General features: G+C 48.5%; 1 protein-coding gene across 2 annotated transcripts in view; it reads left to right on the top strand.

Annotated features, from left to right (window-relative positions):
* The window catches only part of LOC129708907 (solute carrier family 26 member 9-like), a 104,715-nt gene that overhangs the window by 52,507 nt on the left and 25,482 nt on the right, over positions 1-26,726 (top strand). For both annotated transcript variants that reach the window (XM_055654962.1, XM_055654961.1), the window contains exons 4-14: positions 1,189-1,299; positions 5,822-5,997; positions 8,703-8,867; positions 9,616-9,768; positions 12,010-12,092; positions 14,967-15,114; positions 15,869-15,982; positions 17,917-17,994; positions 18,798-18,893; positions 19,713-19,819; positions 25,933-26,002. In XM_055654962.1, coding sequence (XP_055510937.1) covers positions 1,189-1,299; positions 5,822-5,997; positions 8,703-8,867; positions 9,616-9,768; positions 12,010-12,092; positions 14,967-15,114; positions 15,869-15,982; positions 17,917-17,994; positions 18,798-18,893; positions 19,713-19,819; positions 25,933-26,002 — 1,301 coding nt within the window. The remainder of the gene's footprint in view (positions 1-1,188; positions 1,300-5,821; positions 5,998-8,702; positions 8,868-9,615; positions 9,769-12,009; positions 12,093-14,966; positions 15,115-15,868; positions 15,983-17,916; positions 17,995-18,797; positions 18,894-19,712; positions 19,820-25,932; positions 26,003-26,726) is intronic.

Below are 26,726 nucleotides of genomic sequence, written 5' to 3'. Positions count from 1 at the left end.
GCAGCATCTCCACCGCTGCGCCACCGCCATTGAAAGTGTGGATGCCTAGTATTATGGGGAGAGGGTTGAGAGGGGAAGATAGATCAATCATGATTGAATGGCGGAGTTGACTCGACGGCCCGAATGGCCTAAAAACCTTGCTGCTATGAGCCCGGGTCTCTGGCGCTGGGTGGCAGCAACTCCAACGGCACATCATCCAAGGGTTCTTGTGCTTGCACCTGGGCCTGGCCAAGCTGGACATCCGCGAGTCAAGGAGCGAGGCGGTGGAGGGCTCGCGGATGTCCGAGCCGGCTGCCTGCTCCTTTTCCGGGGACACGTCCATGCCCGGGTGCGGTTACAACGGGAATACGCCCCGTCCACGGGCGCCCTGCGGGAGCGCTGGGCCCCGCAGAGTGTTGAATACTCTCTAGAATTTAGGAGATTGAGGGGGGATCTTATAGAAACTTACAAAATTCTTAAGGGGTTGGACAGGCTAGATGCAGGAAGATTGTTCCCGATGTTGGGGAAGTCCAGGACAAGGGGTCACAGCTTAAGGATAAGGGGGAAAAATCCTTTAAAACCGAGATGAGGAGAACTTTTTTCACACAGAGAGTGGTGAATCTCTGGAATTCTCTGCCACAGAGGGTAGTTGAGGCCACAGTTCATTGGCTATATTTAAGAGGGAGTTAGATGTGGCCCTTGTGGCTAAAGGGATCAGGGGGTATGGAGAGAAGGCAGGTACGGGATACTGAGTTGGATGATCAGCCATGATCATATTGAATGGCGGTGCAGGCTCGAAGGGCCGAATGGCCTCTACTCCTGCACCTATTTTTCTATGTTTCTATGAAAGTTAGGGCATAGGAAATAGGTAACGTTTCGGGCCGAACCCCTTCGGGATTCGGCCCGAAACGTTGCCTATTTCCTTCGCTCCATAGCTACTGCTGCACTACTGAGTCGGATGATCAGCCATGATCATATTGAATGGCGGTGCAGGCTCGAAGGTTTCTATGTATCCTCAATAAGGATTGTATCATAGTTGTCTAGTAGAATATATATTTATATTGTATTATGATGGTGGGATCTGGCTTGTTTTATTGTAGTATAAATATTATTTTTTAATAATTGAATACATTTTTTGATTAAAAACAAAAATGGTTCTTGTGCTGTACTGTTCTATGTTGATCTGTTGTAATGTGCTTTGTTTTACAGGTATGGCGTTCGCTCTGCTAGCCAGTCTTCCCCCTGTCAATGGGCTGTATTCCTCCTTTTTCCCCCTTATTGTCTACTTCTTCCTCGGAAGCATCCACCACATGGTCCCAGGTTGGTCCGCCACGCCTTCCCGTCTCTGCTGTTGTCGCTGCTGTGCTTTTAAACATGTTTTGTTTTCCCCGCAAGATCGCGAAAGCCAAAACGTCAATCTCCCGTGGCTTGTGGCGGTGATAACTCGGGCGAGCTTTTGTTCAACTTGTGCTTGTGTTTCCTGTCTGCCTTCACGTTGACAATGGGACTCTTTGTGACGTTGTCCGGCGGTTGACTCAACCGCCCAGTCGAGCAGGAAAACAGAGGGGCCCTTGATGGCCTATCTTGTCTGACGTCTTGACGTGGAATTCTCTGCCTGAGTTATCCAGGTGGAGGCAGGTTTCTTGGTTCTTGGTCCTCCAAAATATTCCAAATGGAATTTAAACTGGAGGTGGTGAAGGGAGGGCTTAAGCCAGAAAGGGTTATTGGGAAGAAAGAGCTACTTTAAATTTAGTTGCATCTGGTTGGGTAACTATAGAAACATAGAAATTAGGTGCAGGAGTAGGCCATTCGGCCCGTCGAGCCTGCACCGCCATTCAATATGATCGTGGCTGATCATCCAACTCAGTATTCCGTACCTGCCTTCTCTCCATACCCCCTGATCCCCTTAGCCAGAAGGGCCACATCTAACTCCCTCTTAAATATAGCCAATGAACTGGCCTCAACTACCCTCTGTGGCAGAGAGTTCCAGAGATTCACCACTCTCTGTGTGAAAAAAGTTATTCTCATCTCGGTTTTAAAGGATTTCCCCCTTATCCTTAAGCTGTGACCCCTTGTCCTGGACTTCCCCAACATCGGGAACAATCTTCCTGCATCTAGCCTGTCCAACCCCTTAAGAATTTTGTAAGTTTCTATAAGATCCCCTCTCAATCTCCTAAATTCTAGAGAGTATAAACCAAGTCTATCCAGTCTTTCTTCATAAGACAGTCCTGACATCCCAGGAATCAGTCTGGTGAACCTTCTCTGCACTCCCTCTATAGCAATAGTTGGGTGGAGATTATTCCATGCTTTAATTGTGCGGGGGAAGAACGAATTGCTGTCACGTCTGTCTCTGGATGCTTTCAAGAGAGAGCTAGATAGGGCTCTTAAAGATAGCGGAGTCAGGGGATATGGGGAGAAGGCAGGAACGGGGTACTGATTGGGGATGATCAGCCATGATCACATTGAATGGCGGTGCTGGCTCGAAGGGCCGAATGGCCTACTCCTGTATCTATTGTCTATTGTCTATTGAAGTCTTTCTTGAATCATCCAAGTGTTGGAAAACAAAGGATATATCGAGGTTAGGGAGCTGTGTAGGAAGGAACTGATTGGGGAACTGATTAGATTAGTACGGGTGTCGGGGTTATGGGGAGAAGGCAGGAGAATGGGGTTAGGAGGGGGAGGTAGATCAGCCATGATCGAATGGCGGAGTAGACTTGATGGGCCGAATGGCCTAATTCTGCTCCTATTCCTTATGATAACTGCAGACGCTGGCTTAAATTCATGTTCATAAGTTGTAGGAGCAGATTTAGGTCACTCGGTCCATCAAGTCCACTCGGCCCATTCAATGATAGCTGATCTATCTTTCTCTCACATCCGCTAAATACTGACAATCCTGTTGTGTAGGGTGTGAAGAAGGGTCTCGATCCGAAACGTCACCCATTCCTTCTGGCCCGTCCCGCTGAGTTACTCCAACATTTTGTGTCTATCTTCCCATTCTCCTGCCTTCTCCCCGTATCCCCTAACTCCCTTCCTAGTCAAGGATCTAACTATCTCTGCCTTGAAAATATCCATGGACTTCGAAGGTAGACACAAAATGCTGGGGCAACTCAGCGGGTCAGGCAGCATCTCTGGAGAAAAGGAGTAGGTGATGACTCGGGTTGGAACACAGAACTGGTCAGCAGCTTTAGGGAATGTGCAGCAGCACCTATGGAGCGAAGGAAATAGGCAACGTTTTGGCCCGAAACCCTTCTGGAAATAGGCAACGTTTCGGGCCGAAACCCGGAAGGGTTTCGTCCCGAAACGTTGCCTATTTCCTTCGCTCCATAGATGCTGCCGCACCCGCTGAGTTTCTCCAGCACTTTTGCCTACCTAAACCCATATGCCTATTTGTCTGCTCTTAATAGCTTTACAAAATTCAATTAACAGATGTTAATGTTTCAGATGAAATGAGAAGAAATGCAGGCAACAAAAGCTTTACACTGTACCTCAGTACATGTGGCAATAAACTAAACTTAATAGTGTCATAGAGCCACACAGAGTGGAAACAGGCCCTTCGGCCCAACTTGCCCATGCCGGCCAACATGTCCCAGCTACGCTAGTCCCACTAGGGCCCATATCCCTCCAATCCAATCCATGTACCTGCCTAACAGTTTCTTAAACATTACGATAGTCCCAGCCTCACTTGCTGCCCAGGTGTGCCTGCCACAGAAGCCGATAGATTTAGATCTATCAAGAATATAGAGTTAGATTTAGCTCTGGGTGATAACGGAATCAATGGATATGGGGGGTTCTCTGCCTCAGAGGGCGGTGGAGGCCGGTTCTCTGGATGCTTTCAAGAGAGAGTTAGATAGGGCTCTTAAAGATAGCGGAGTCAATTGATATGGGGAGAAGGCAGGAACGGGGAACTGATTGGGGATGGTCAGCCATGATCAAATTGAACGGCAGTGCTGGCTCGAAGGGCCGAATGGCCTACTGCTGCCCCTATTGTCTATGTTTCTATCTACAATCGTATATTACAAGTGCTCCACAGTCTTGATTCTCTATTCCTACAGCGACAATTCTTACTTTAGCTATGATATTCACATTATTCCCTTTATCATGCATCTGTATATGGCTCGATTGTAACCATGTCTTGTCTTTCCACTGACTAGTTAGCATGCAGCAAATGCTTTTCATAGAAACATAGAAACATAGACAATAGGTGCAGGAGTAGAGGCCATTCGGCCCTTCGAGCCTGCACCGCCATTCAATTTGATCATGGCTGATCATCCAACTCAGTATCCTGTACCTGCCTTCTCTCCATACCCCCTGATCCCTTTAGCCACAAGGGCCACATCTAACTCCCTCTTAAATATAGCCAATGAACTGTGGCCTCAACTACCTTCTGTGGAAGAGAATTCCACAGATTCACCACTCTCTGTGTGAAAAATGTTTTCCTCATCTCGGTCCTAAAGGAATTCCCCATTATCCTTAAACTGTGTGGCCCCTTGTTCTGGACTTCGCCAACATCGGGAACAATCTTCCTGCATCTAGCCTGTCCAACCCCTTAAGAATTTTGTAAGTTTCTATAAGACCCCCCTCAATCTTCTAAATTCTAGCGAGTACAAGCCGAGTCTATCCAGTCTTTCTTCATATGAAAGTCCTGCCATCCCAGGAATCAGTCTGGTGAACCTTCTCTGTACTCCTTCTATGGCAAGAATGTCTTTCCTCAGATTAGGAGACCAAGACTGTACGCAATACTCCAGGTGTGGTCTCACCAAGACCCTGTACAACTGCAGTAGAACCTAGCGGCTCGTAGAGAGATTTCTCCAGTCTCTCCGTCCACATTGTTTGCTTATTCTGTATTTTTTATTTCTAATTTGCACTATTGCTATAGACTGACGCTAAACTGCATTTCGTTGTACCCATACTTGTATCTGTGCAATGACAATTAAGTTGAATTGAATTGAATCTCCCTGCTCATATACTCAAATCCTTTTGCTATGAAAACTAAAGTCAAACTCAACTATCTCCTCCGGCAGCTTATTCCACCACCCTTTGGAAACATTGACATAGAAACATATATAATAAGGTGCAGGAGTAGGCCATTCGGCCCTTCGAGACAGCACCGCCATTCAATATGACCATGTGCGAAGAAAGTTACCCCTCAGGTTTCTATCTGTTCCCCGACACTCTTCGACTCACACTCAAATAGTCCACGTGCCTGTCTAAACCTTCCGTGACAATTATGAACGGCAAAATGGAATCACGCCGCTGCTGGCCCCGACCACGGGTGAACAATGGAGGAGGACTGATAGCCCTGTCCCACGGTACGAGTTCATTCCAAGAGCTCTCCCGAGTTTAAAAAAAAATCAAATGCGTGGTAAGCACGGAGAATGAACGTAGCGGGTACGTCGGAGCTCGGGGACGTCTCTTAGCGGCTCGTAATGCTAACGGCAGGTACTCGGGAAGACTCGCTAATGGCAGGTAAGCACAGGAAGACTCGTGAAGATTTTTCAACATGATGAAGAATGTCCACGAGGGCCCCGAGTACCGACGAACGGCCGTTACTGTAAATCTCCGAGTTCGAATCGGGGCAAACTCGGGAGAACTCTTGGAATGAACTCGTACTGTGGGACAGGTGACTGACTGTTCTTTGTGTCTTCCACCACAGTGACTAACTGTGGATGATGGATGTTTGTGTTTAATTTTATCGTGTATTGTGTGTTCTTATTTTTTATTGTACCGCTGCTGGCAAATTCATTTCACTGCACTTGTATGTGTATGTGATGAGTGAAACTGATTGATTCATTCATTAATTGATTGATTGATTGATTGAATTGAAGGTGTGTTATGTGCGCAGGTACATTTGCGGTCCTGAGCATCATTGTGGGGCAAGTGGTGCAAACGTTGGCTCCAATGGAGAAGTTCCAACACTTCAACGAGACGCTAAATGAAACGGTGACGGACATACCTGCCATGAACGCCTACCGCATGCACATTTCAGGGACCCTGGCGTGCTTAACGGCGGTAATACAGGTACGGAATCCACCCCCCACCCCCAACCCCTGGCGGACGGAAGAGGGCCAACATTTATTGTTGCCTGCATTTAATGCAAGAGGGCTTGTGTGCAAAAACAGGGATGGCCAGTCTGCAGAAGGGTCTCGACTCGAAACGTCACCTATTCCTTCTCTCCAGACATGCTGCCTGTCCCGCTGAGTTACTCCAGCTTGTTTTGACTATCTTCAGTTTAAACCAGCATCAGCGGTTCCTTCCTGCAACATGACCTTGTGGCTAAGGGGATCAGGGGGTATGGAGAGAAGGCAGGTACGGGATACTGAGTTGGATGATCAGCCATGATCATATTGAATGGCGGTGCAGGCTTGAAGGGCCGAATGGCCTACTCCTGCACCTAATTTCTATGTTTCTATGTTTCTATGTTTCTATGACCTTGCAACCTGTATACTCAATGATAGACACAAAATGCTGGAGTAACTCAACGGGACAAGCAGCATCTCTGGAACGTTTCGGGTCGAGACCTTTCTTCGGACTGATTCACCCATTCCTTCCCTCCAGAGATGCTGCCTGGCCCGCTGAGTTACTCCAGCTTTTTGTGTCTATCTTCGGTTTAAACCAGCATCTGCAGTTCCTACAAATGCAATGCCGAGGTTCCATAAGGCACTGGTCAGGCCGCATTTGGAATATTGCGAGCAATTGTGGGCCCCACATCTGAGGCAGGATGTGCTGGCTCTGGGGAGGATCCAGAGAAGGTTTACAAGAATGATCCCAGGAATGAGTGGGTTAGCATATGATGAGCGTTTGCCGGCACTGGGCCTGTACTCGCTGGAGTTTCGAAGGATGAAGGGGGGACCTCATTGAAACTTAGCAAATAGTGAAAGACCTGGATAGAGTGGATGTGGAGAGGATGTTTCCACCAGTGGCAGAGTCTAGGACTAGAGGTCACAGCCTCAAAATTGAAGGACGATCTTTTAGGAAGGAGATGAGGAGGAATTTCTTTTGTCAGAGGGTGGTGAATCTGTGGAATTATTTGCTACAGAAGGCTGTGGAGGCCACAAGTCAGTGGATATTTTTAAGGCAGAGATAGATAGATTCTTGATTAGTACGGGCGTCAGTGGTTATGGGGAGAAGGCAGGCGAATGGGGTTAGGAGGGAGAGATATTGCCAGAGATGTAGGTACGATCTTGACTACGGGACCTGTCTGTACGGAGTTTGTACCTTCTCCGCTTGACCATGTGGGTTTTCTCCGGGTGCTCTGGTTTTCTCCCACACACCAACGACGTGCAGCTTTGTAGGCTAATTGGCTTCAGTAAAATTGTAAATTGTCCCTAGTGTGTAGGATATTGCTAGTGAACTGGTTGGAATGGTCACAGTGGGCTGAAGGGCCTGTTTCTGCGCTGTATCTCCAAAGTAAAGATGAAAACTAAGGATATAATGTTATGTTGGCGGGACAGGCAGCAGCGTCTCTGGAGAGAAGGAACGGGTGACGTTTTGGGTCGAGACCCTTCTTCATACTGAGAGTCAGGGGTTAGGGAGACACAGAGATGTGGAAGGGTGAGGTGTGAAAATGAGGCATCAAAGGGGACAAAGTGCAAGGAAAATTTTGCAAGGTAGATTTTGCTCATTGTTGGATGAGGGGAATGTGACAATTAAGTATGAGGAGATAAAATGTAATCAGGATGGCAGTCGGACTGGTCGGAGAACTGGGATGGGGGAGGGATGGAGAGAGGGGTAAACGAGGGTTTCCTGGTTGGAGAAGTCAATATTCATAGAAACATAGAAACATAGAAAATAGGTGCAGGAGTAGAGGCCATTCGGCCCTTCGAGCCTATACCGCCATTCAATATGATCATGGCTAATCATCCAACTCAGTATCCTGTACCTGCCTTCTCTCCATTCCCCCTGATCCCTTTAGCCACAAGGGCCACATCTAACTCCCTCTTAAATATAGCCAATGAACTGTGGCCTCAACTACCTTCTGTGGCAGAGAATTCCAGAGATTCACCACTCTCTGTGCGAAAAATGTTTTTCTCATCTCAGTCCTAAAAGACTTCCCCCTTATCCTTAAATCCCCTATGTTCTGGACTTCCCCAACATCGGGAACAACCTTCCTGCATCTAGCCTGTCCAACCCCTTAAGAATTTTGTAAGTTTCTAAAAGATCCCCCCTCAATCTTCTAAATTCTAGCAGGTACAAGCCGAGTCTATCCAGTCTTTCTTCATATGAAAGTCCTGACATCCCAGGAATCCATAGACACCAAAATGCTGGAGTAATTCGATCAAACAAGGGGACATGACTTGAGAATTAAGGGACTGAAGTTTAGGGGTAACATGAGGGGGAACTTCTTTACTCAGAGAGTGGTAGCTGTGTGGAATGAGCTTCCAGTGAAGGTGATGGAGGCAGGTTCGTTTTTATCATTTAAAAATAAATTGGATAGTTATATGGATGGGAAGGGAATGGAGGGTTATGGTCTGAACGCAGGTATATGGGACTAGGGGAGATTATGTGTTCGGCACGGACGAGAAGGGTCGAGGTGGCTGTAATTGTTATATGGTTATATGTTTATAATTCAGTGGGGCTTGCAGCATCTCTGGGGAGAAGGAACGGGTGACGTTTCGGGTCGAGGCACAACGTCAAGCTGCTGGGTTGCATGCTGCCCAAGTGAAGTATGAGGTGCTGTTGCTGCAAGCTTTCTCACCACCAGCTTCTTTCTCGTTGATGAACAGATATGTCTGGGTTTCGTTCAGTTTGGTTTCATTTCTATTTACCTCTCGGAGTCGTTCATCCGAGGCTTCATGACCGCGGCTGGCTTGCAAATCTTCATCTCGGTGCTCAAGTACATCTTTGGCCTGACCATTCACGCCTACAGCGGCCCCTTGGCGATAATCTACGTAAGTACGTGAAGGGGGGAAGCTGACGGGACGATACACGTTTCTGTCTCTCTGCCATATTTTGGATGCCAGGCTTAGGGAAGTTCCGCATGTCCCCGCACAACTCTCGCCAACTTCTACAGATGCGCCACTAAAAGCATTTTACCGGGATGCATTAGAGCACGGTTTGCGAACAGCTCCATCCAAGACCGCAAGAAATTGCAGCCAATTTATTTCAAGAGCGCTTGTGTGTTGTCTATTATTGTCTATAGTCTATAATTGTGGACACAGCCCAGACCATCACACAAACCAACCTCACCTTCCCATTGACTCCATTTATACCTTGCGCTGCCTCGGCAAGGCCAGCAGCATAATCAAGGACCAGTCTCAGCCCGGCCACTCCCTCTCCCATCGAGGCAAAAGGTTCGGAAGTGTCAAAACGCACACCTCCAGATTCAGGGACAGTTTCTACCCAGATGTTATCAGGCAACTGAACCATCCTACCACAACCAGAGAGCAGATCCTGAACTACTATCTACCTCATTGGTGACCCCTCAGACTATCCTTGACCGGGCTTTGCTGGCTTCACCTTGCACTAAACATTATTCCCTTATCATGTATCTGTACACTGTAAATGGCTCGATTGTAATCATGTACAGTCTTTCCGCTGACTGGATAGCACGCAACAAAAAAGCTTTTCACTGTACACGTGACAATAAACTAAACTGATGTTAACACGACTGACCTTGCTATCTTTTGTTTTATCCAGACCTTCATTGACATCTGCAAAAACCTTCCCAAGACCAACGTGGCTTCACTGATTTACGCTCTGATCAGTAGTGTGCTCTTATTCGCCGTGAAGGAAATCAACGTCAGATTCAAACACAAGCTGCCCTTCCCAATCCCGATGGAAATTGTCATTGTAAGTCACGGCTGCCGACTCTGTCCATTCCTACACCTCACCCCAGCGGTATGAACATCGACTTCTCCAACTTCAAGTAACCTTTGCTTTCCCTCTCCCTCTCCCTCTCCCTCCCCCCCCTTCCCAGTTCTCCCACCAGTCTTACTGTCTCCGACTACATTTCAATTTCAATTTCAATTTAAAAACTTTATTGGCATGATAAAAAACATTGTTATATTGCCAAAGTATAAAACATGACATACATGTTTAAAATGCATAAGTATAAATACAAGTATACAGTGCATGGATAGATATGTCCCTGTACATAAACTCGCAATAGGCCTATAACCTTTTATTGATTGCTACACTTGCAGCTGTAAGCAGTACAACACAATAGCAAATTTAGCAATTTCTCAGTGTTAGTTAATGTCAATTAGTGTGTGCGTATACATATGTACATGTTGGTCATTCACCGTCTCTCAGGTTATGGCATGCTGTTACGTATTGTGCACCAAGATGTGCCGTATTTCCTTCGCCAAGGATTATTCTTAGTTTTGATGTAGTTTTGATTCTACCTCTGTTTGCATTGTTGTCAACTTCTCCCAGCCAACACTGATCTAGTCTACATTGTCCTTGACCTCTCTGTCCTGGGTCTCCTCCATTGCCAGAGTGAGCAACAGCGGAAATTTGAGGAACAGCACCTCATATTCCGCCTGGGGACCTTGCGTCCGGATGGCATTAACATTGAATTCTCCCAATTTTGCTAGCCCTTACTGTCTCCTCCCCTTCCTTAACCCTTGAGCTGTCTCCTCCCACCCTCCTATCCGCCCGCCCTCGGGCTCCTCCTCCTCCCCTTTTCCTTCCTTCTTCCCCTCCCCCACCCCCCATCAGTCTGAAGAAGGGTTTTGGCCCGAAACGTTGCCTATTTCCTTCGCTCCATAGATGCTGCTGCACCCGCTGAGTTTCTCCAGCAATTTTGTGTATCTTCGATTTTCCAGCATCTGCAGTTCCTTCTTGAACTCTTCATTCCCTTTGTTCTATTTTCACACCTTACACATCCTTATCTCTGTATCTCTCTCTCCTCCTGACATCAGTCTGAAGAAGGCTCTCAAACTGTAACGTCACCCATTCCTTCTCTCCAGAGATGCTGCCTGTCCCGCTGAGTTGCTCCAGCTTTTTGTGTCTATCTTCGGTTTAAACCGGCATCTGCAGTTCCTTCCCACACAGATTCAGATTCAATTTTTTTAATTGTCATTGTCAGTGTACAGTACAGAGACAACGAAATGCATTCAGTGACAACGAAATGCACACACTAACTATTGACCCCATCTTTACCTCTCCTAATTTAATAAACTTCTGCAAAGTTTCCCCCTCAATGACTCAGTGAGTCTTCACAGGTGTCACCAGTTTTGGTGAGAAGAGTTAAATAAACTCACTTAGATTAGTTTAGTTTAGAGGTACATTGAGTATACCCACACACTAGCACAATCCTACACACACTAAGGACAATTTACAATTTTACCAAGCCAATTGACATACAAACCTGCAAGCCTTTGGAGTGTGGGAGGAAACCAGAGCACCTGGAGAAAACCCACACAGGTCATAGAGAGAAGGTACAAACTCCATGGAGACAACATCCGTAGTCAGGATCGAACCCGGATCTCTGGTGCTGCAACGCTACTGCTGCGCCACCCACTTAGGATGCCGGCCACTGTGTTGTTGTTACTCCAGCACCAGCGAAGAGCTGGACTAACCTAGAGGCGGCACGGTGGCGCAGCTGTAGAGCTGCTGCCTTATGGCGACAGAAACTCAGGTTCGATCCTGACTGCGGGCACTGTCTGTACGGAGTTCCTACTCTCTCCCCGTGACCGTGTGTGGGTTTGCTCCGGGTGCTCCCGTTTCCTCCCACATTCCAAAGACGTGCGGGCTTGCAGGTTAATTGGCTTCTGCAAATTGTCCCCACAATGTAGGAAAGCGCTAGTGTGCGGGGTGATCGCTGGTCGGCGCGGACACGGTGGGCCGAAGGGCCTGTTTCCACGCTGTATCTCTAAAACTCAAACTAAGACTAATACTAAAACTCAGCGGTTCAGCCAGCATCCACGGAGCTCACGGCTAGGTGATAATTCTCAAGTTGGCCTGACCCATCTATCCCTGACCTCCACAGATGTTGCCCGACCCGCTGTGTTACTCCAGCACTTTGTCTTCTACGCAAGATTCCAGCACCTGCAGATCCTTGAGCTAATGGTTTTGTTTCGTATCTAGGTCGTGGTCACCACAGCAATATCTGGTGGCCTCCACATGCCCAGAAAATACGGTATTGATGTCGTTGGAGTGATTCCTCTCGGGTGAGTGAGAGCCTTTATGTTGTAATGTCCCTGTCCCACTTAAGAAACCTGAACGGAAACCTCCGGAGACTTTGCGCCCCATCCAATGTTTCCGTGCGGTTCCCGGAGGTTTTTGTCAGTCTCCCTACCTGCTTCCACTACCTGCAACCTCCGGGAACCGCACGGAAACCTTGGGTGGAGCGCAAAATCTCCAGAGGTTTCCGTTCAGGTTTCCTAAGTGGGACAGGGGCATAAGCAAGAGAAATAGGAGCAGTGGCAGGCCATTCAGCCCATCAAACCCGCCCTATCCACGCTGTACCTTCCCCCTTCCCCCTCTAAGTTCAGATTAGTTTAATTTCATTTATTTTAGTTTAGTTCGGTATAGTTTACTTTACTTTACCCTAAGTTTCACTTTAGTTTAGTTTAGTTTTGTTTAGAGATTTTGTTTAGCGTGAAAACTGGCCCTTCGGCCCACCGAGTCCCTGCCGACCAGGGTACAATTTACAATTTACACAAGCCAATTAACCTACAAATGGCAGTGACGGGGGTGAGACTGGTCTTTGGTTTATGCTGCCGGCCTTGCCGAGGCAGCGTGAGGTGTAGGTGGAGGTAGTGTAAGGGAGGTTGGCTTGCGTGACTGTCTGGGCTACATCCATAACTTGCGTTGCGCTGTCCCCAAACCGTGCCGTGATGCATCCTGATGAAGTGTTTTCGACGGCGCATCTGTAGAAGTTGGTGAGAGTTGTTGAGGTCGTGCCGAACGTCCTAAACGGCCTGCCCCACTTGGCCGATATTTTCCGCGACTGTCGGCATCACTGACTGACGCATCAGGTCACCGAAAAAGTTGCACGGCGTAACAATACTGATTTCCGCAGCAAAGTACTGATTTTCTGCTGCTAGAATACTGAAATGCTCTGACTAAACTTGGCAGCTCTGCAGACAGCAGCCGTGGCCGGGATCGAACCCGTGTCTCTGGCGCCGTGAGGCTGCAGCACTACTTGTGTGGTGTTCACGAGCGTGATGGTTGCGGGAGAGAAGCCGTCCTCGAACACGGTGGTCCCCGTTTTGTCTGCCGGAGTGGAAACCCAGACGTCCTCTGCTCTGGAGACCCCCTGAGGGGAAGAAGGTTGGAAAAACATGCAGGAATGTGAGACTGGATGTGGCAACACTGGCGTGGCTGGGTAGAATTATCCCTCTCACAAGATCATCTTGCCTGGAAGCAGATTTCAATCAAAGCCTGGAGCAAATACAAAACCTCCGAGCGACTTTGTCTGCACGATGGTATCGTTTGCAGAAAACATCGGGGAAGTTTGTCGGAAAAAAACAAATCTGTTGTTCAGCACTTGGGAAAACTTCACAACTCAATCCCACCCTGTTCGGAAAATCTCAGACACATTAGCATCTGGATACAACACGGAGGCATTAAACGTTTTCTCAGAATGAAGAATTTCTGCGGTTTAGTCGAGTGGAGCTTATTATTGTCACATGGTTGTGAAAGAATTTACAGCCCGCGTGCTGTTCAAGACTGTACATGACCTCCATCGAGCAGTGTGGCTCCCATCCATCATCTCCAGAGATACCTGCTTGACCTGTTGAGTTACTCCAGCACTTTGTGTCTTTTCTTGGTAAACTAGCCTCTGCAATTCCTTGTGTCTGCCAGAGGAAATAGTTGAGGCAGGGAAAATAGTATCACGGTGGCGCAGAGACGCCACGGCGCCAGAGACCCGGGTTCGATCCTGACCACGGGTGCTGTCTGTACAGAGACCCAACGACAATTGGAGGAGCATCACCTCATATTTCGCTTGGGCAGCTTACAACCCAGCGGTAGCGCATGAATTAGATTTCTCCAATTTAAAGTAACCCCTGTATTCCCTCCCTTCCCCTCTCTCCCCGCCACTCGTCCAACTAGCTCCCCGGTTCGGATCCCTGTACCCTTCTCATTAGCAAATCTTCCCCGGCCAACAATGGACCATTGTGGGCTCCAACCTTCCTGAGGTCAACTGTTGTCGGCCCTGATTTGTTCTGGCCTTTGTTCCCTTCCAATTTCCCTCCCCTCCCCCCCTAACCCCTCACCCCACCTCTATCTTTCAGTCTGAAGAAGGGTTCTGATCCAAAACGCCACCTATTCCTTTTTCTCCAGAGATGCTGCCCGACCCACTGAGTAACTCCATCGTTTTGTGTCTATCTTCGGTACAACCCAGCATCTGCAGTTCCTTCCAACACATGTAATGCTGAGGCTCTATAAGGCGCTGGTCAGGCTGCATTTGGAATATTGTGAGCAATTTTGGGCACCATATCTGAGGATGGATGTGCTGGCTCTGGAGAGGGTCCAGATGAGGTTTACAAGAATTATCCTTCCAGCACCGTGAGTTAGTGTTGCCAACTGTCCGTATATTGGGGCTAAATTGGTTTGTCCCGTACGGGACCGCCCTTGTCCCGTGTTTGACAGCTACTACTCGGGTCGAGGAGACTATCGGGTCGGAGCGTCGCGTCCGGCCCCGCCTCACCTGTCCCGATGTAGTGCAGCCCATGGAGCGCAGCAGCAGCAGCAGCGTCTCGCCCGTGGCCCCGTCGGTCGGTCGGCAGCCCGGCCTTCGGACCTTCCCTTACCGCCGACACCACCACCACCCCTCCTTCTCACGGCCGATCATCGGTTCATGAGTTGGACGGGGCGCCGGACTTTGCGCGCGGTCCCCGGGCCAAAACTCCTCAGCTGGCCCCGCCGGCTGGGCTTTGTGTGCAGTCCAGCACCCGGGGCCAACTCATCATTCACCCAGCCACGGCCGAGTCGGTCAAGGAACCGCCGTCGGGAATTTGTCCCGTATATTTTGACCTTTTGTCCCTTATTTGGGAGTGAGGACGTTGTCGACCCAACGTGTTTGGTTTCTCCCGCAGGATGCCTTCTCCACAAGCCCCTGACGTTGGCCTTTGGAGCGAAATGATCGGACCCGCCATCTCGCTGGCCATTGTAGGATACATCATTAACTTAGCGATTGGCAGAACAATCGCCACCCGTCACGGCTATGATGTAAACGCCAGCCAGGTAAGCGCCCTGCCCTCAGTGCGCGAACAACTCTTCAGTTATGTTTAGCTACCTCCTGTTATCTCATGATAATGCAGGTCTCAATTCCTTTCGTTTAAAATTTAGTTTAGCTGAGGGATACGGAGTGGAAACAGGCCCTTCGGCCCACCGAGTCCGTGCCGACCAGCGATCCCCGCACACTAACACTACCCTACACACACTAGTGACATTTTACATTCACACCAAGCCAATTAACCTGCAAACCTGCACGTCTTTGGAGTGTGGGAGGAAACCGGAGCACCCGGAGAAAACCACAGACGCACACATGCAAAACATCCAGTAAAGTCCGATTAAAGATAGTCCGAGGGTCTCCCGAGAGGTAGATGGTAGATACGTTAGAAACATAGAAAATATTTGCTGGAGTCGGCCATTCGTCCCTTCGAGCCAGCACCGCCATTCAATATGATCATGGCTAACAATCCTAAACCAGTACCCCTGTTCCTGCCTTCTCCCCACATCCCTTTATTCCATTTGCCCTCAGAACTATATCTAATTTAGGACCAAACACAGTTGTAGGAGTTCTCCACAGCTGCCCTATCGCTCCGTGCCACTGTAGGCAACATCCGGTCCAGGGCGATGTGCCTCCTGTAGGGGGCCCGATTCAGGCGAGGTCCAGGCTGTTGCAGGGCCTACAGTCGTCGCTGTGATTTTGACCCTCCACACACACACTTCTTGCCCGGGACTGTGACCATTCCCCATTTCCTTTCTGTTCCAGGAAATGCTGGCGCTGGGCTGTGGAAACTTTTTCGGATCATTTTTCAACATCCACGTCATCTGCTGTGCGCTGTCGGTCACCCTGGCTGTGGAGGGCGGCGGTGGAAGCTCGCAGGTAAATCGGCAACTCCCTCTGCCAACTCGTGTTGGCACGGCGGCGGCGCAGCGGTAGAGTCGCTGCCTTACAGCGCTTGCTGCGCCAGAGACCCGGGTTCGATCCCGGCTACGGGTGCTGTCTGTACGGAGTTTGTACGTTCTCCCCGTGACCTGCGCGGGTTTTACACCGAGATCTTCGCTTTCCCCCCGCACTCCAAAGGCGTGCAGGTTTGCAGGTACATTGGCTTGGTAAATGTATAAATTGTCCCAAATGTGTGTAGGATAGTGTGCAGGGATCGCTGGTTGGTGGGGACTCGGTGGGCCGAAGGGCCTGTTTCCGCGCTGTATCTCTAAACTAAACTAGTGTCACAGAAGCAACTGAACCCAAAATAGCCAGCAGTGCTGTGCCATAGTCACGGGTGCCGGGATCAGGCCATTCGGCCCACCAAATCCATGCCAACCAACGACAACATGGGGGCAGCCCAATGGCACGGCGCTAGAGTTGCTGCGTTACAGCGCCAGAGACCCAGGTTCAATCCCGGCTACGGGTGCTGTCCGTACAAAGGTTGTATGTACAGAATGCGTGGGTTTTCTCCGGGTGCTCCGGTTTCCTCCCACATCCCAAAATACGGACAGGTTTGGAGGCTAATTGACCTCATTAAAAATTGCAAATTGTCCCTGGCATGTTAGTGTACGGGGATCGCTGGTTGGCGTGGACTCGATGGGCCGAATGGCCTGTTTCCAGGCTGTATCACTAAACTAAACTAAACTAAACTAAACTAAACTAAACTAAAGTGGACTAAAAGGTCACAGAAGCAACAGTACCCCAAAACAACCAGTAATGCTGTGCCACGGAGTCATGGGTACAGGAATCAGGCCCTTCGGCCCACCGAACCCGCGCTAACCATCAACTACTAAAGACAGACACAAAGTGCTGGAGTAGCTCAGTGGGTCAGGCAGCATCTGTGGAAAACAAGAAAGGTCCCGAACCGAAATGTCCGCCATCATATTTCTCCAAAGATGCTGTCAGACCCTGACCACGGGTGCTGTCTGTACGGAGTTTGCACGTTCTCCCTGTGACCTGGGTGCTCCGGTTTCCAGCCATGCTCTAAAGACGTACAGGTTTGTAGGTTAATTGGCTTCTATAACTAACTATAATTTTTCCCCAGCGTGTGGGATAGTACGGAATGGTTGGTGTTTGGCGGTGGGCCGAAGGGCCTGTTTCTGCGCTGGATGGTAAAAAATCTAAAGTCAAAAGTCAAGGGAATTTTTGAATTTTTTCTGGGTACAAATGGAGGAAACCCACGCAGGTCACGGGGAGAACGTGCAAACTCCATGCAGACAGCACCCGTAGTCAGGATTGAACCAAGGTCTCTGGCGCTGTGAGGCAGTGACTTTGCCGCTGCGCCACCGTGCCTCCAATCTTCACTTATCTATGTGTGACAATAGACAATAGGTGCAGGAGTAGGCCATTCGGCCCTTCGAGCCAGTACAGCCATTCAATGTGATTATGGCTGATCATCCCCAATCAGTACCCCGTTCTTGCCTTCTCCCCATCAGTCTGAAGAAGGGTTTCGGCCCGAAACGTTGCCTATTTCCTTCGCTCCAAAGATGCTGCTGCACCCGCTGAGTTTCTCCAGCAATTTTATCTACCTTCGATTTTCCAGCATCTGCAGTTCATTCTTGACCATTCTCCCCACTCCGCTATCTTGAAGAGCCCAATCTAGCTCTTTCTTGAAAGTATGGCTAAAGGGATCAGGGGTATGGAGAGAAGGCAGGAACAGGATACTGACTTGGATGATCAGCCATGATCATATTGAATGGCGGTGCAGGCTCGAAGGGCCGAATGGCCTACTCCTGCACCTATTTTCTATGTTTCTATCCAGAGAACCGGCCTCCACTGAGGCAGAGGATTCCACAGACTGACAACTCTTTCTCCTTTCTCATTTCCAGTTTTCGAGTTTCTTTGTGGTGGTCGTGGTGCTTCTGGTGTTTATGGTGCTGGGTGTGTACCTGGAACCCCTTCCTAAGGTAAGAACATCTTGGGTCAGTCCTTACTATGGGATGAATGACCCTGCATACCCAACATGCCTTCCAAGTCTGTGTAGGAAGGAGCTGCAGATGCTGGATTACACCGAAGATAGACACTAAATGCTGGAGTAACTCAGCGGGACGGGCAGCATCTCTGGAGAGAAGGAATGGGTAACGTTTCATGTTGGGGTCCTTCTTCAGGGCCTCTACCAGAAACGTCACCCATTCCTTCTCTCCGGAGATGTTGCCTGACCTGCTGAGTTACTCCAGCATCTTGTGTCTATCTTTGGTGTAATCCAGCATCTGCAGTTCCTTCCTAAATTCCTTCCGAGGCAGATAATTCCACAGACTCACAACTCTCTGTGAGAAAAAGTGTTTCCTCGTCTCCGTTCCAAATGGCTTAGTCCTTATTCTTAAACTGTGGGGCCTTGGTTCTGGACTCCCCCCAACATCGGGAACAAGTTTCCTGCCTCTAGCGTGTCCAAGCCCTTAATAATCTTAACGTACGGGACTGCCCTTGGCAATCCTAGTCAGGCCCGCTCTCTAGTTAGTGATTTGATTTGATTCGATTTAATTTATTGTCATTGGCCTCAATGAAGAGTCAACGGAATTATTTTTCCCTTGCAGTCATACAAAAAAAATAGTGATGAGATGAGATGGGGGGGTAGGGGGGAGGGGGAAGGGGGAGGGGAGGGGGAGGGGAGGAATGGGTGCAGGTTCCAGGGGGAGGGGGAGGGGTGTGGAAGAGGGTGGGTGGGGGGGTGATGCGCGTGGTTTAACTCTCACTTTGTGTCGGTGTCTAGTCCGTGCTGGGTGCACTGATCGCGGTCAACTTGAAGAACACACTGATGCAAGTCACAGACCCCTACTACCTGTGGAAGAAGAGCAAATTGGACTGCGTGAGTGTGGCTTCCTTCCTCATTGTTGCAACGCCGCTGTCTCGTGTGCTCGCTGGAGTGAACTAAGATGAGGGCACCAAGGCTCAGGGCCCACACATGCCCTGCGGAATCGGTGGGCCGAAGGGCCTGTTTCCGCATGGAATCTCTAAACTAATCTGAACTGTATCTCTAAATTCCCCGCCCTCCCTGTGTGGAGTTTGCATGTTTCCCCCTCCCCCGACCGCGTTTGGTTTTCTCCGAGATCTTCGGTTTCCTCCCACACTCCAAAGACGTGCAGGTTTGCAGGTTAATTGGCTTTGGTGTATGTGTAAATGTGTGTAGGATGGCGTTAGACTTTGTCCCCCACCCAAGGTTTACGTGCGGTTCCCGGAGGTTTTTGTCAGTCTCCCTGCCTGCTTCCACTACCTGCAACCTCCGGCAACCACCTGCAACCTCCGGGAACCGCACGGAAACCTTTGGTGGGGCGCAAAGTCTCCAGAGGTTTCCGTTCAGGTTTCCTAAGTGGGACAGGGGCATCGGTGTGATGGATGTTTATGTAAACTATGTTAAGTGTGTGTTTTTTGTAATGTAAATGTAAAAAACCGTGGTAAATGTAATTCCGTTCAAACCTGGGTTTGAATGACAATAAATAGCATTCCATTCCATTATAAAGGGCCTGTTTCCACGCTGTATCTCTAAACTAAACTATAGTCCAGCCGGCAGGGATCTGATGGATTGCCAATGTTCAGATTCATAATTTCATACAGTAATTTTGTTACTCCGTTGTGAGTGTTTGCCTGGTTGGCGGCAGTTTTGACATCGCTTATTTTCCCTCCACAGTGCGTGTGGGTGGTGAGCTTCCTGTCAGCGTTCCTGCTGGGATTGCCGTACGGAGTGGCAGTCGGAGTGGGATTCTCCGCATTGGTGGTGGTCTTTCAAACACAATTGTGAGTACATGATAGAGTCTGGAAACGGGCCCTTTGGCCCAACTCGCCCACACTGGCCAACGTGTCCCAGCTACACTAGTCCCACCTGCCTGCGCTTGGTCCATATCCATCCAAACCTGTCCTATCCATGTACCTGTTTCTTAAATGACGGGATCGTCCCAGCCTCAACCACCTCCTCAGGTAGCTTAAGAGGGAACTGCAGATGCTGGAGAATCGAAGGTTACACAAAAAGGCTGGAGAAACTCAGCGGGTGCAGCAGCATCTATGGAGCGAAGGAAATAGGCAACGTTTCGGGCCGAAACCCTTCGCAGAAGGGTTTTGGCCCGAAACGTTGCCTATTTCCTTCGCTCCATAGATGCTGCTGCACCCGCTGAGTTTATCCAGCTTTTTTGTGTAACCTCCTCAGGTAGCTTGTTCCATGCACCCACCACCCTCTGTGTGAAAAAATCACTGGCCTTTACCAGCTTGCCCCAAAGTTGTTCCCGACGTTGGGGAAGTCCAGAACACGGGGTCACAGTTTAAGGATAAGGGGGAAGTCTTTTAGGACCGAGTTGAGAAAAACATTTTTCACACAGAGAGTGGTGAATCTCTGGAATTCTCTGCCACAGAAGATAGTTGAGGCCAATTCATTGGCTATATTTAAGAGGGAGTTAGATGTGGCTAAAGGGATCAGGGGGTATGGAAAGAAGGCAGGTACAGGATACTGAGTTGGAAGATCAGCCATGATCATATTGAATGGCGGTGCAGGCTCGAGGGGCCGAATGGCTTGGTTTATACTCTCTAGAATTTAGGAGATTGAGAGGGGATCTTATAGAAACTTACAAAATTCTTAAGGGGTTGGACAGGCTAGATGCAGGAAGATTGTTCCCGATGTTGGGGAAGTCCAGGACAAGGGGTCACAGCTTAAGGATAAGGGGGAAATCCTTTAAAACCGAGATGAGAAAAACTTTTTCACACAGAGTGGTGAATCTCTGGAACTCTCTGCCACAGAGGGTAGTTGAGGCCAGTTCATTGGCTATATTTAAGAGGGAGTTAGATGTGGCCCTTGTGGCCAAGGGGATCAGGGGGTATGGAGAGAAGGCAGGTACGGGATACTGAGTTGGATGATCATCCATGATCATATTGAATGGCGGTGCAGGCTCGAAGGGCCGAATGGCCTACTCCTGCACCTATTTTCTATGTTTCTAAAACCTCCAGCTTTTTGTGTCTATCTTCGGTTTTGTGTCTATCATCTGCAGTTCCTTCCCACACCTGCCTGACCAGTTCCTGCACCTCATCTTAAGGGTCTCGACCCGAAACGTCACCTATTCCTTCGCTCCATAGATGCTGCCTCATGCCTCACCTGCTGAGTTCCTCCAGCATTTTTGTCTCCCTTCTTTTAGTTTACAAAATGTGTGGGGAGGAACTGCAGATGCTGGTTTAAACCGAAGACAGGCACAAAGTGCTGGAGTAACTCAGCGGGACAGGCAACTTCTCTGGAGAAAAAGAATAGGGTGTCGTTTCGGGTCGAGATCCTTCTTCCTACGCCACCTATTCCTTTTCTCCAGAGACGCTGCCTGTCCCGCTGAGTTACTCCAGCCTTTTGTGCCTGTCTTCATTTTTAGTTTAGTTTATTGTCACGTGTACCGAGGTACAGCGAAAAGCTTTTTTTCCGCGTGCTATCCAGTCAGCGAAAAGGCTGTACATGATTACAATCGAGCCGTCCACAGTGTACAGATACACGATAAGGGGAATAACGTTTAGTGCAAGGTAAAGTCTAATTAAAGATAGTCCGAGGGTCTCCAGTGAGGTAGATGGGAGGTCAGGACCGCTCTCTAGTTGGTGATAGGATGGTTCAGTTGCTTGATAACAGCTGGGAAGAAACTGTCCCTGAATCTGGAGGTACATATCAGCTCAAAGTTCTTGAAATAGGGGGAAGAAGTAGGCCATTCAGCCCTTCAAACCTGTTCCTATAGAATATGATCAAGGAATATACCTTCATCCAACGGCATGCAATGGCCCCCTGTCTTCATTGCCCTAGTGACCAAAGATACTGCAGCTCAGGGTAATACTCTGATAAATTCATGAGTCCCCCAAGTCAGAGGAGCAGAATTAGGCCATTCGGCCCATCGAGTCTATCCCGCCATTCAATCCTGGTCGATCCATCTCTCCCCTTCAACCCCATTCTCCTGCCTTCTCCCCATAACCCCCGACACCCGTACTAATCAAGAATCTGTCGATCTCCACCATTATTTTGTTTGTCGTGAGCACGGGGAACTTCAGATAAGACAGAGGATCAGAATTAGGCCATTCAGCCCATCGTGTCTGCTCCGCCATTCAATCATGGCTGATCTATCTCTCCTAACCCCAATCTCCTGCCTTCTCCCCATAACCTCTGACACCTGCACTTATCAATAATCTATCTATCTCTGCCTTAAAAATATCCGCTGACTTGTGGCCTCCACAGCCGTCTGTGGCAATGAATTCCACAGATTCACCACCCTCTGACTAAAGAAACTCCCCCTCACCCCCTTCCTGAAGGAACGTTCTTTAATTCTGAGCCTCTCACCATCTCGTACTCTGTCAAGTCCCTTAAAAGGCTAAAATCAACAGCAGTCCCCTCTGAGTGAACTGTGGCTGAAGCAATCGTAGCCAATCTAACTTCAAACAAGGCGGAGGAGAAGCCAAAAAGACCAAAGCGGTTTCTCGCAAATTTTCTATAAATTTCCCCTCACAAACTAATCCAGTAAAAACTATTTTAGCCCACGAGGGAAAAAAAATCCCCCTTCCTATTAAATATGTTTGTGTTTCATAACTCCGCTCCGCTCCACATCAAAGCATTAAAAATAAGTGCGAATGAGATTCACTTAGTTTGGAAATAGTTTTAAATGTGAGTTTGCTCCAAAGTACAACTCCCATGTGTTTATTTATTTAATCTTCCTGAGGATAACATTATGATCTTTGATGATCTAGAAAAATACAGAAATGAAAAAAATATTATTAAAATATCGTTATTTAAACTTATTTATTCTCCAAAGGGCAGTGATCCTGTGGAATTCTCTTCCTAAGACTGTTATGGAAGGTCAGATTCTGTGTATGTTCAAGATGAGGATATTAGTTTAGTTTTGTGTAGAGGTACAGTGTGAAAATAGACCCTTTGGCCCATCGACCAGCGATCCCCGCACACTAACACTACCCTACACACACTAGGGACAATTTACATTTATACCGGAGCCAATTAAACTGCAAACCTGCACGTCTTTGGAGTGTGGGAGGAAACCGAAGACCTCGGAGAAAACCCACACAGTCGCGGGGAGAACGTGCAAACTCCGTGCAGACAGCGCCCACAGTCAGGACCGACCCCGGGTCTCTGGCGCTGTGAGGCAGCAACTCTACCGCTGCACCAGAGTCATACAATGTGGAAACAGGCCCTTCGGCCCAACTTGCCCACACCGACCAACATGTCCCACCTACACTAGTTACACCTGCCTGCGTTTAGCCCATATCCCTCCAAACCTGTCCTACCCATGTACCTGTATAAATGTTGCGATTGTACTGTACCTGCCTCAACTACCTCCTCCGACAGCTCATTCCGTACACCCACCTCCCCTTGTGTAGAGAAGCCATATTAATATTAATGGGATCAAGGCACATGGATATGCAGGGACAGTAGGGATAGTTATCGTGTGCAGGTAGATGAGAGCACAGTAGTGTAACTTGGTTTAATTCAATTTAATGATATCTTTGGTGTAAACCAGCATCTGCAGTTCCTTCCTACACATGTTGGGCTCAGACATTGTGGGCCGAATAAACCTGTGCCTTTGCTGCTTTTTTCTATAGAACGCAAAGCGCTGGAGTAACTCAGCAGGCCAGGCAGCATCCCTGGAGGACATGGATAGGCAACGTTTCAGGTCAGGCCCCTTCTTCAGACTGATTGCAGTATGGAGGAGATAACAATCAGTTTGAAGAAGCGACACCTACAGTATCCATGCCCTCCAAAGAGGCTTCCTGTCCCTCTGAGTTCCTCCAGCATTTCTCCTGTTCTCCTCGAGGTTGCAGCATCTGCAGTTCCTTGCATCTCCTCTGTATTTTTCTATGTTCTGTGTTCCATTAGATATATGGGATTGACACAGGAATGTGACGCAGATAAATATAAAATGATTTGTATTTGCACAAAATGGTGAAAGATGGAATGGGTGGCACGGTGGCGCAGCGGTAGAGTTGCTGCCTCGCAGTGCCCGAGACCCGGGTTCGATCCTGACCTCGGGTGCTGTCTGTACGGGGTTTGCCCATTATAGCCCATTATCTGTTATTTGCACTTTATCAGTTTATTTATTCATTTAAGTGTGTATATATTTATATAATGGTATATGGACACACTGATCTGTTCTGTATTCATGCCTACTATGTTCTGTTGTGCTGAAGCAAAGCAAGAATTTCAATGTCCTATCAGGGACACATGACAATAAACTCTCTTGAATCTTGAATCTTGAACCTTGTCCTTCTCCCCGTGACCTGCGTGGGTTTCCCCCGGGTGCGCCTGTTTCCTCCCACGCTCCAAAGACGTGCGGATTTGTAGGTCAATTGGCTTTGGTAATTTGTAAAAATGTCCCTGGTGTGTGTGTAGGATGGGGCTAGTATACAAAGTGATTGGCATGGACCAAGCGTGTCGAAGTGCCTGTTTCTGCAACGTATATCTCCAAAGTCTAATGTCGACACGAACGAGGCACCAAGCGGCTTACTTCTGCGTCTGATTCTAGCATTTTTATGATCCTGTGTGATTTTATAATAAGTCAGTCAGGGTTCAGTGTAAACATGTCCAGCTTGTGGGAGATTCCAATGCCCTTTCACCCGACAAAATCCCCCAGTCTACAAGCACTAATTAAATCCAACATTAACGAAGACACGAATACAAACCAATTAGAATCTGGGCTTGTCTCCGATTCTATCAAAGATACCAAAACTCCCTCCAACAAGTGTATACTGATGCATCCAGTGACAGAGAAGGCAAGAATTCCAAATCACAGCAGTCTTGTTCCAGTCTTTAGTTTAGAGATACAGCGCGGAAACAGGCCCTTCGGCCCACCGGGTCCGTGCCGACCAGCAATCCCCACACATTGACACTATCCTCTGCACACACTAGGGACAGTTTTTACATTTTACACCAATTAACACACAAATCTCTACGTCTTTGGAGTGTGGGAGGAATCCTCTCGATTCCCCTACTCTGGGCAAGTGACTCCGTGCATCTTTCCGATCTATTCCTCTCGTGATTTTGTACACCTCCCCTCATCCTACTGCGTTCCGTGGAACAGAGACCCAGCCGACTCAACCTCTCCGTATAGCTCGCACCCTCTAGTCCTGGCAACATCCTCGTAAATCCTTTCTGAACCCTTTCAAGCTTGACAGTATCTTTCCTATAACACGGTGCCCGGAACTGAACACAACTGAATTTAGACTTTGAGTATAGGAGCAGAGAGGTTCTACTGCAGTTGTACAGGGTCTTGGTGAGACCACACCTGGAGTATTGCGTACAGGTTTGGTCTCCAAATCTGAGGAAGGACATTATTGCCATAGAGGGAGTGCAGAGACGGTTCACCAGACTGATTCCTGGGATGTCAGGACTGTCTTATGAACAAAGACTGGATAGATTTGGTTTATACTCTCTAGAATTTAGAAGATTGAGAGGGGATCTTATAGAAACTTACAAAATTCTTAAGGGGTTGGACAGGCTAGATGCAGGAAGATTGTTCCCGATGTTAGGGAAGTCCAGGACAAGGGGTCACAGCTTAAGGATAAAGGGGAAATCCTTTAAAACCGAGATGAGAAGAACTTTTTTCACACAGAGTGGTGAATCTCTGGAACTCTCTGCCACAGAGGGTAGTTGAGGCCAGTTCATTGGCTATATTTAAGAGGGAGTTAGATGTGGCCCTTGTGGCTAAGGGGATCAGGGGGTATGGAGAGAAGGCAGGTACGGGATACTGAGTTGGATGATCAGCCATGATCATGTTGAATGGCGGTGCAGGCTCGAAGGGCCGAATGGCCTACTCCTGCACCTAATTTCTATGTTTCTATGTTTCTATGTTTCTAGACGGAATTGTGCTTCTCCTTAAATGTGTGTTTGTTCTCCGCAGTCGGAATGGTCATCTCGTGGGACAGGTGGCAGCCAGTGACATTTATAGAAATCCCAAAATCTACGAAAAGGTGAGTGTGTTAAGGCCCTGTCCCACTCTCACAACCTAATTCACGACCATTTTTACTCGTGGACATTTTTCATCAGGCTAGAAAAACGCCCCGACCTACTTGATGCCACGAGTACCTACGACTAGCATCACAACCTACCTACGACCTTGTGACGACCATGCTGCGAGCATGAGTCAAGGGCAAACTCGGCAGAGGTCGTGAATTAGGTCGTGACAGTGAGACAGGCCCTTTAGTAATCTCTATGTTATTGAGGCTAGATGGTTTATAGGTTGATAGTTCATGAGTTCAAGGAGCAGAATTAGGCCATTCGGCCCATCAAGTCTACTCCGCCATTCAATCATGGGTGATCTATCTTTCCCTCTCAACCCCCTTCTCCCCCTAACCCCTGACACCCCTACTAATCAAAATACTGTCAATCTCCACCTTGAACACATCTCTGAGGGTGTGCGATGGAACTGCAGATGCGGGTTTAAACTGAAGATAGTCACAAAAAGTTACAGTAACTCAGCGGGTCAGGCAGCATCTCTGGAGAGAAGGAATAGGTGGCGTTTCGGGTCGAGACCCTTCTTCAGACTGAGAGTCAGGGGAAAGGGAGACGAGAGATATAGATGGTGATGTGGAGAGATATGGAACAAATGAACGAAAGAAATGCGAAAAAGTAACTATGATAAAAGAGACAGGACTGTGGGCTAGGAGAAACAAGTCACAGACAACGAGACTCAAC

The sequence above is a fragment of the Leucoraja erinacea genome, chromosome 24 (assembly GCF_028641065.1).
Source record: "Leucoraja erinacea ecotype New England chromosome 24, Leri_hhj_1, whole genome shotgun sequence".
Classification (NCBI taxonomy): Eukaryota; Metazoa; Chordata; class Chondrichthyes; order Rajiformes; family Rajidae; genus Leucoraja; species Leucoraja erinaceus.
The sequence above is the reverse complement of the archived record's forward strand: the minus strand, read 5'-3'. Positions and strand labels throughout refer to the sequence as shown.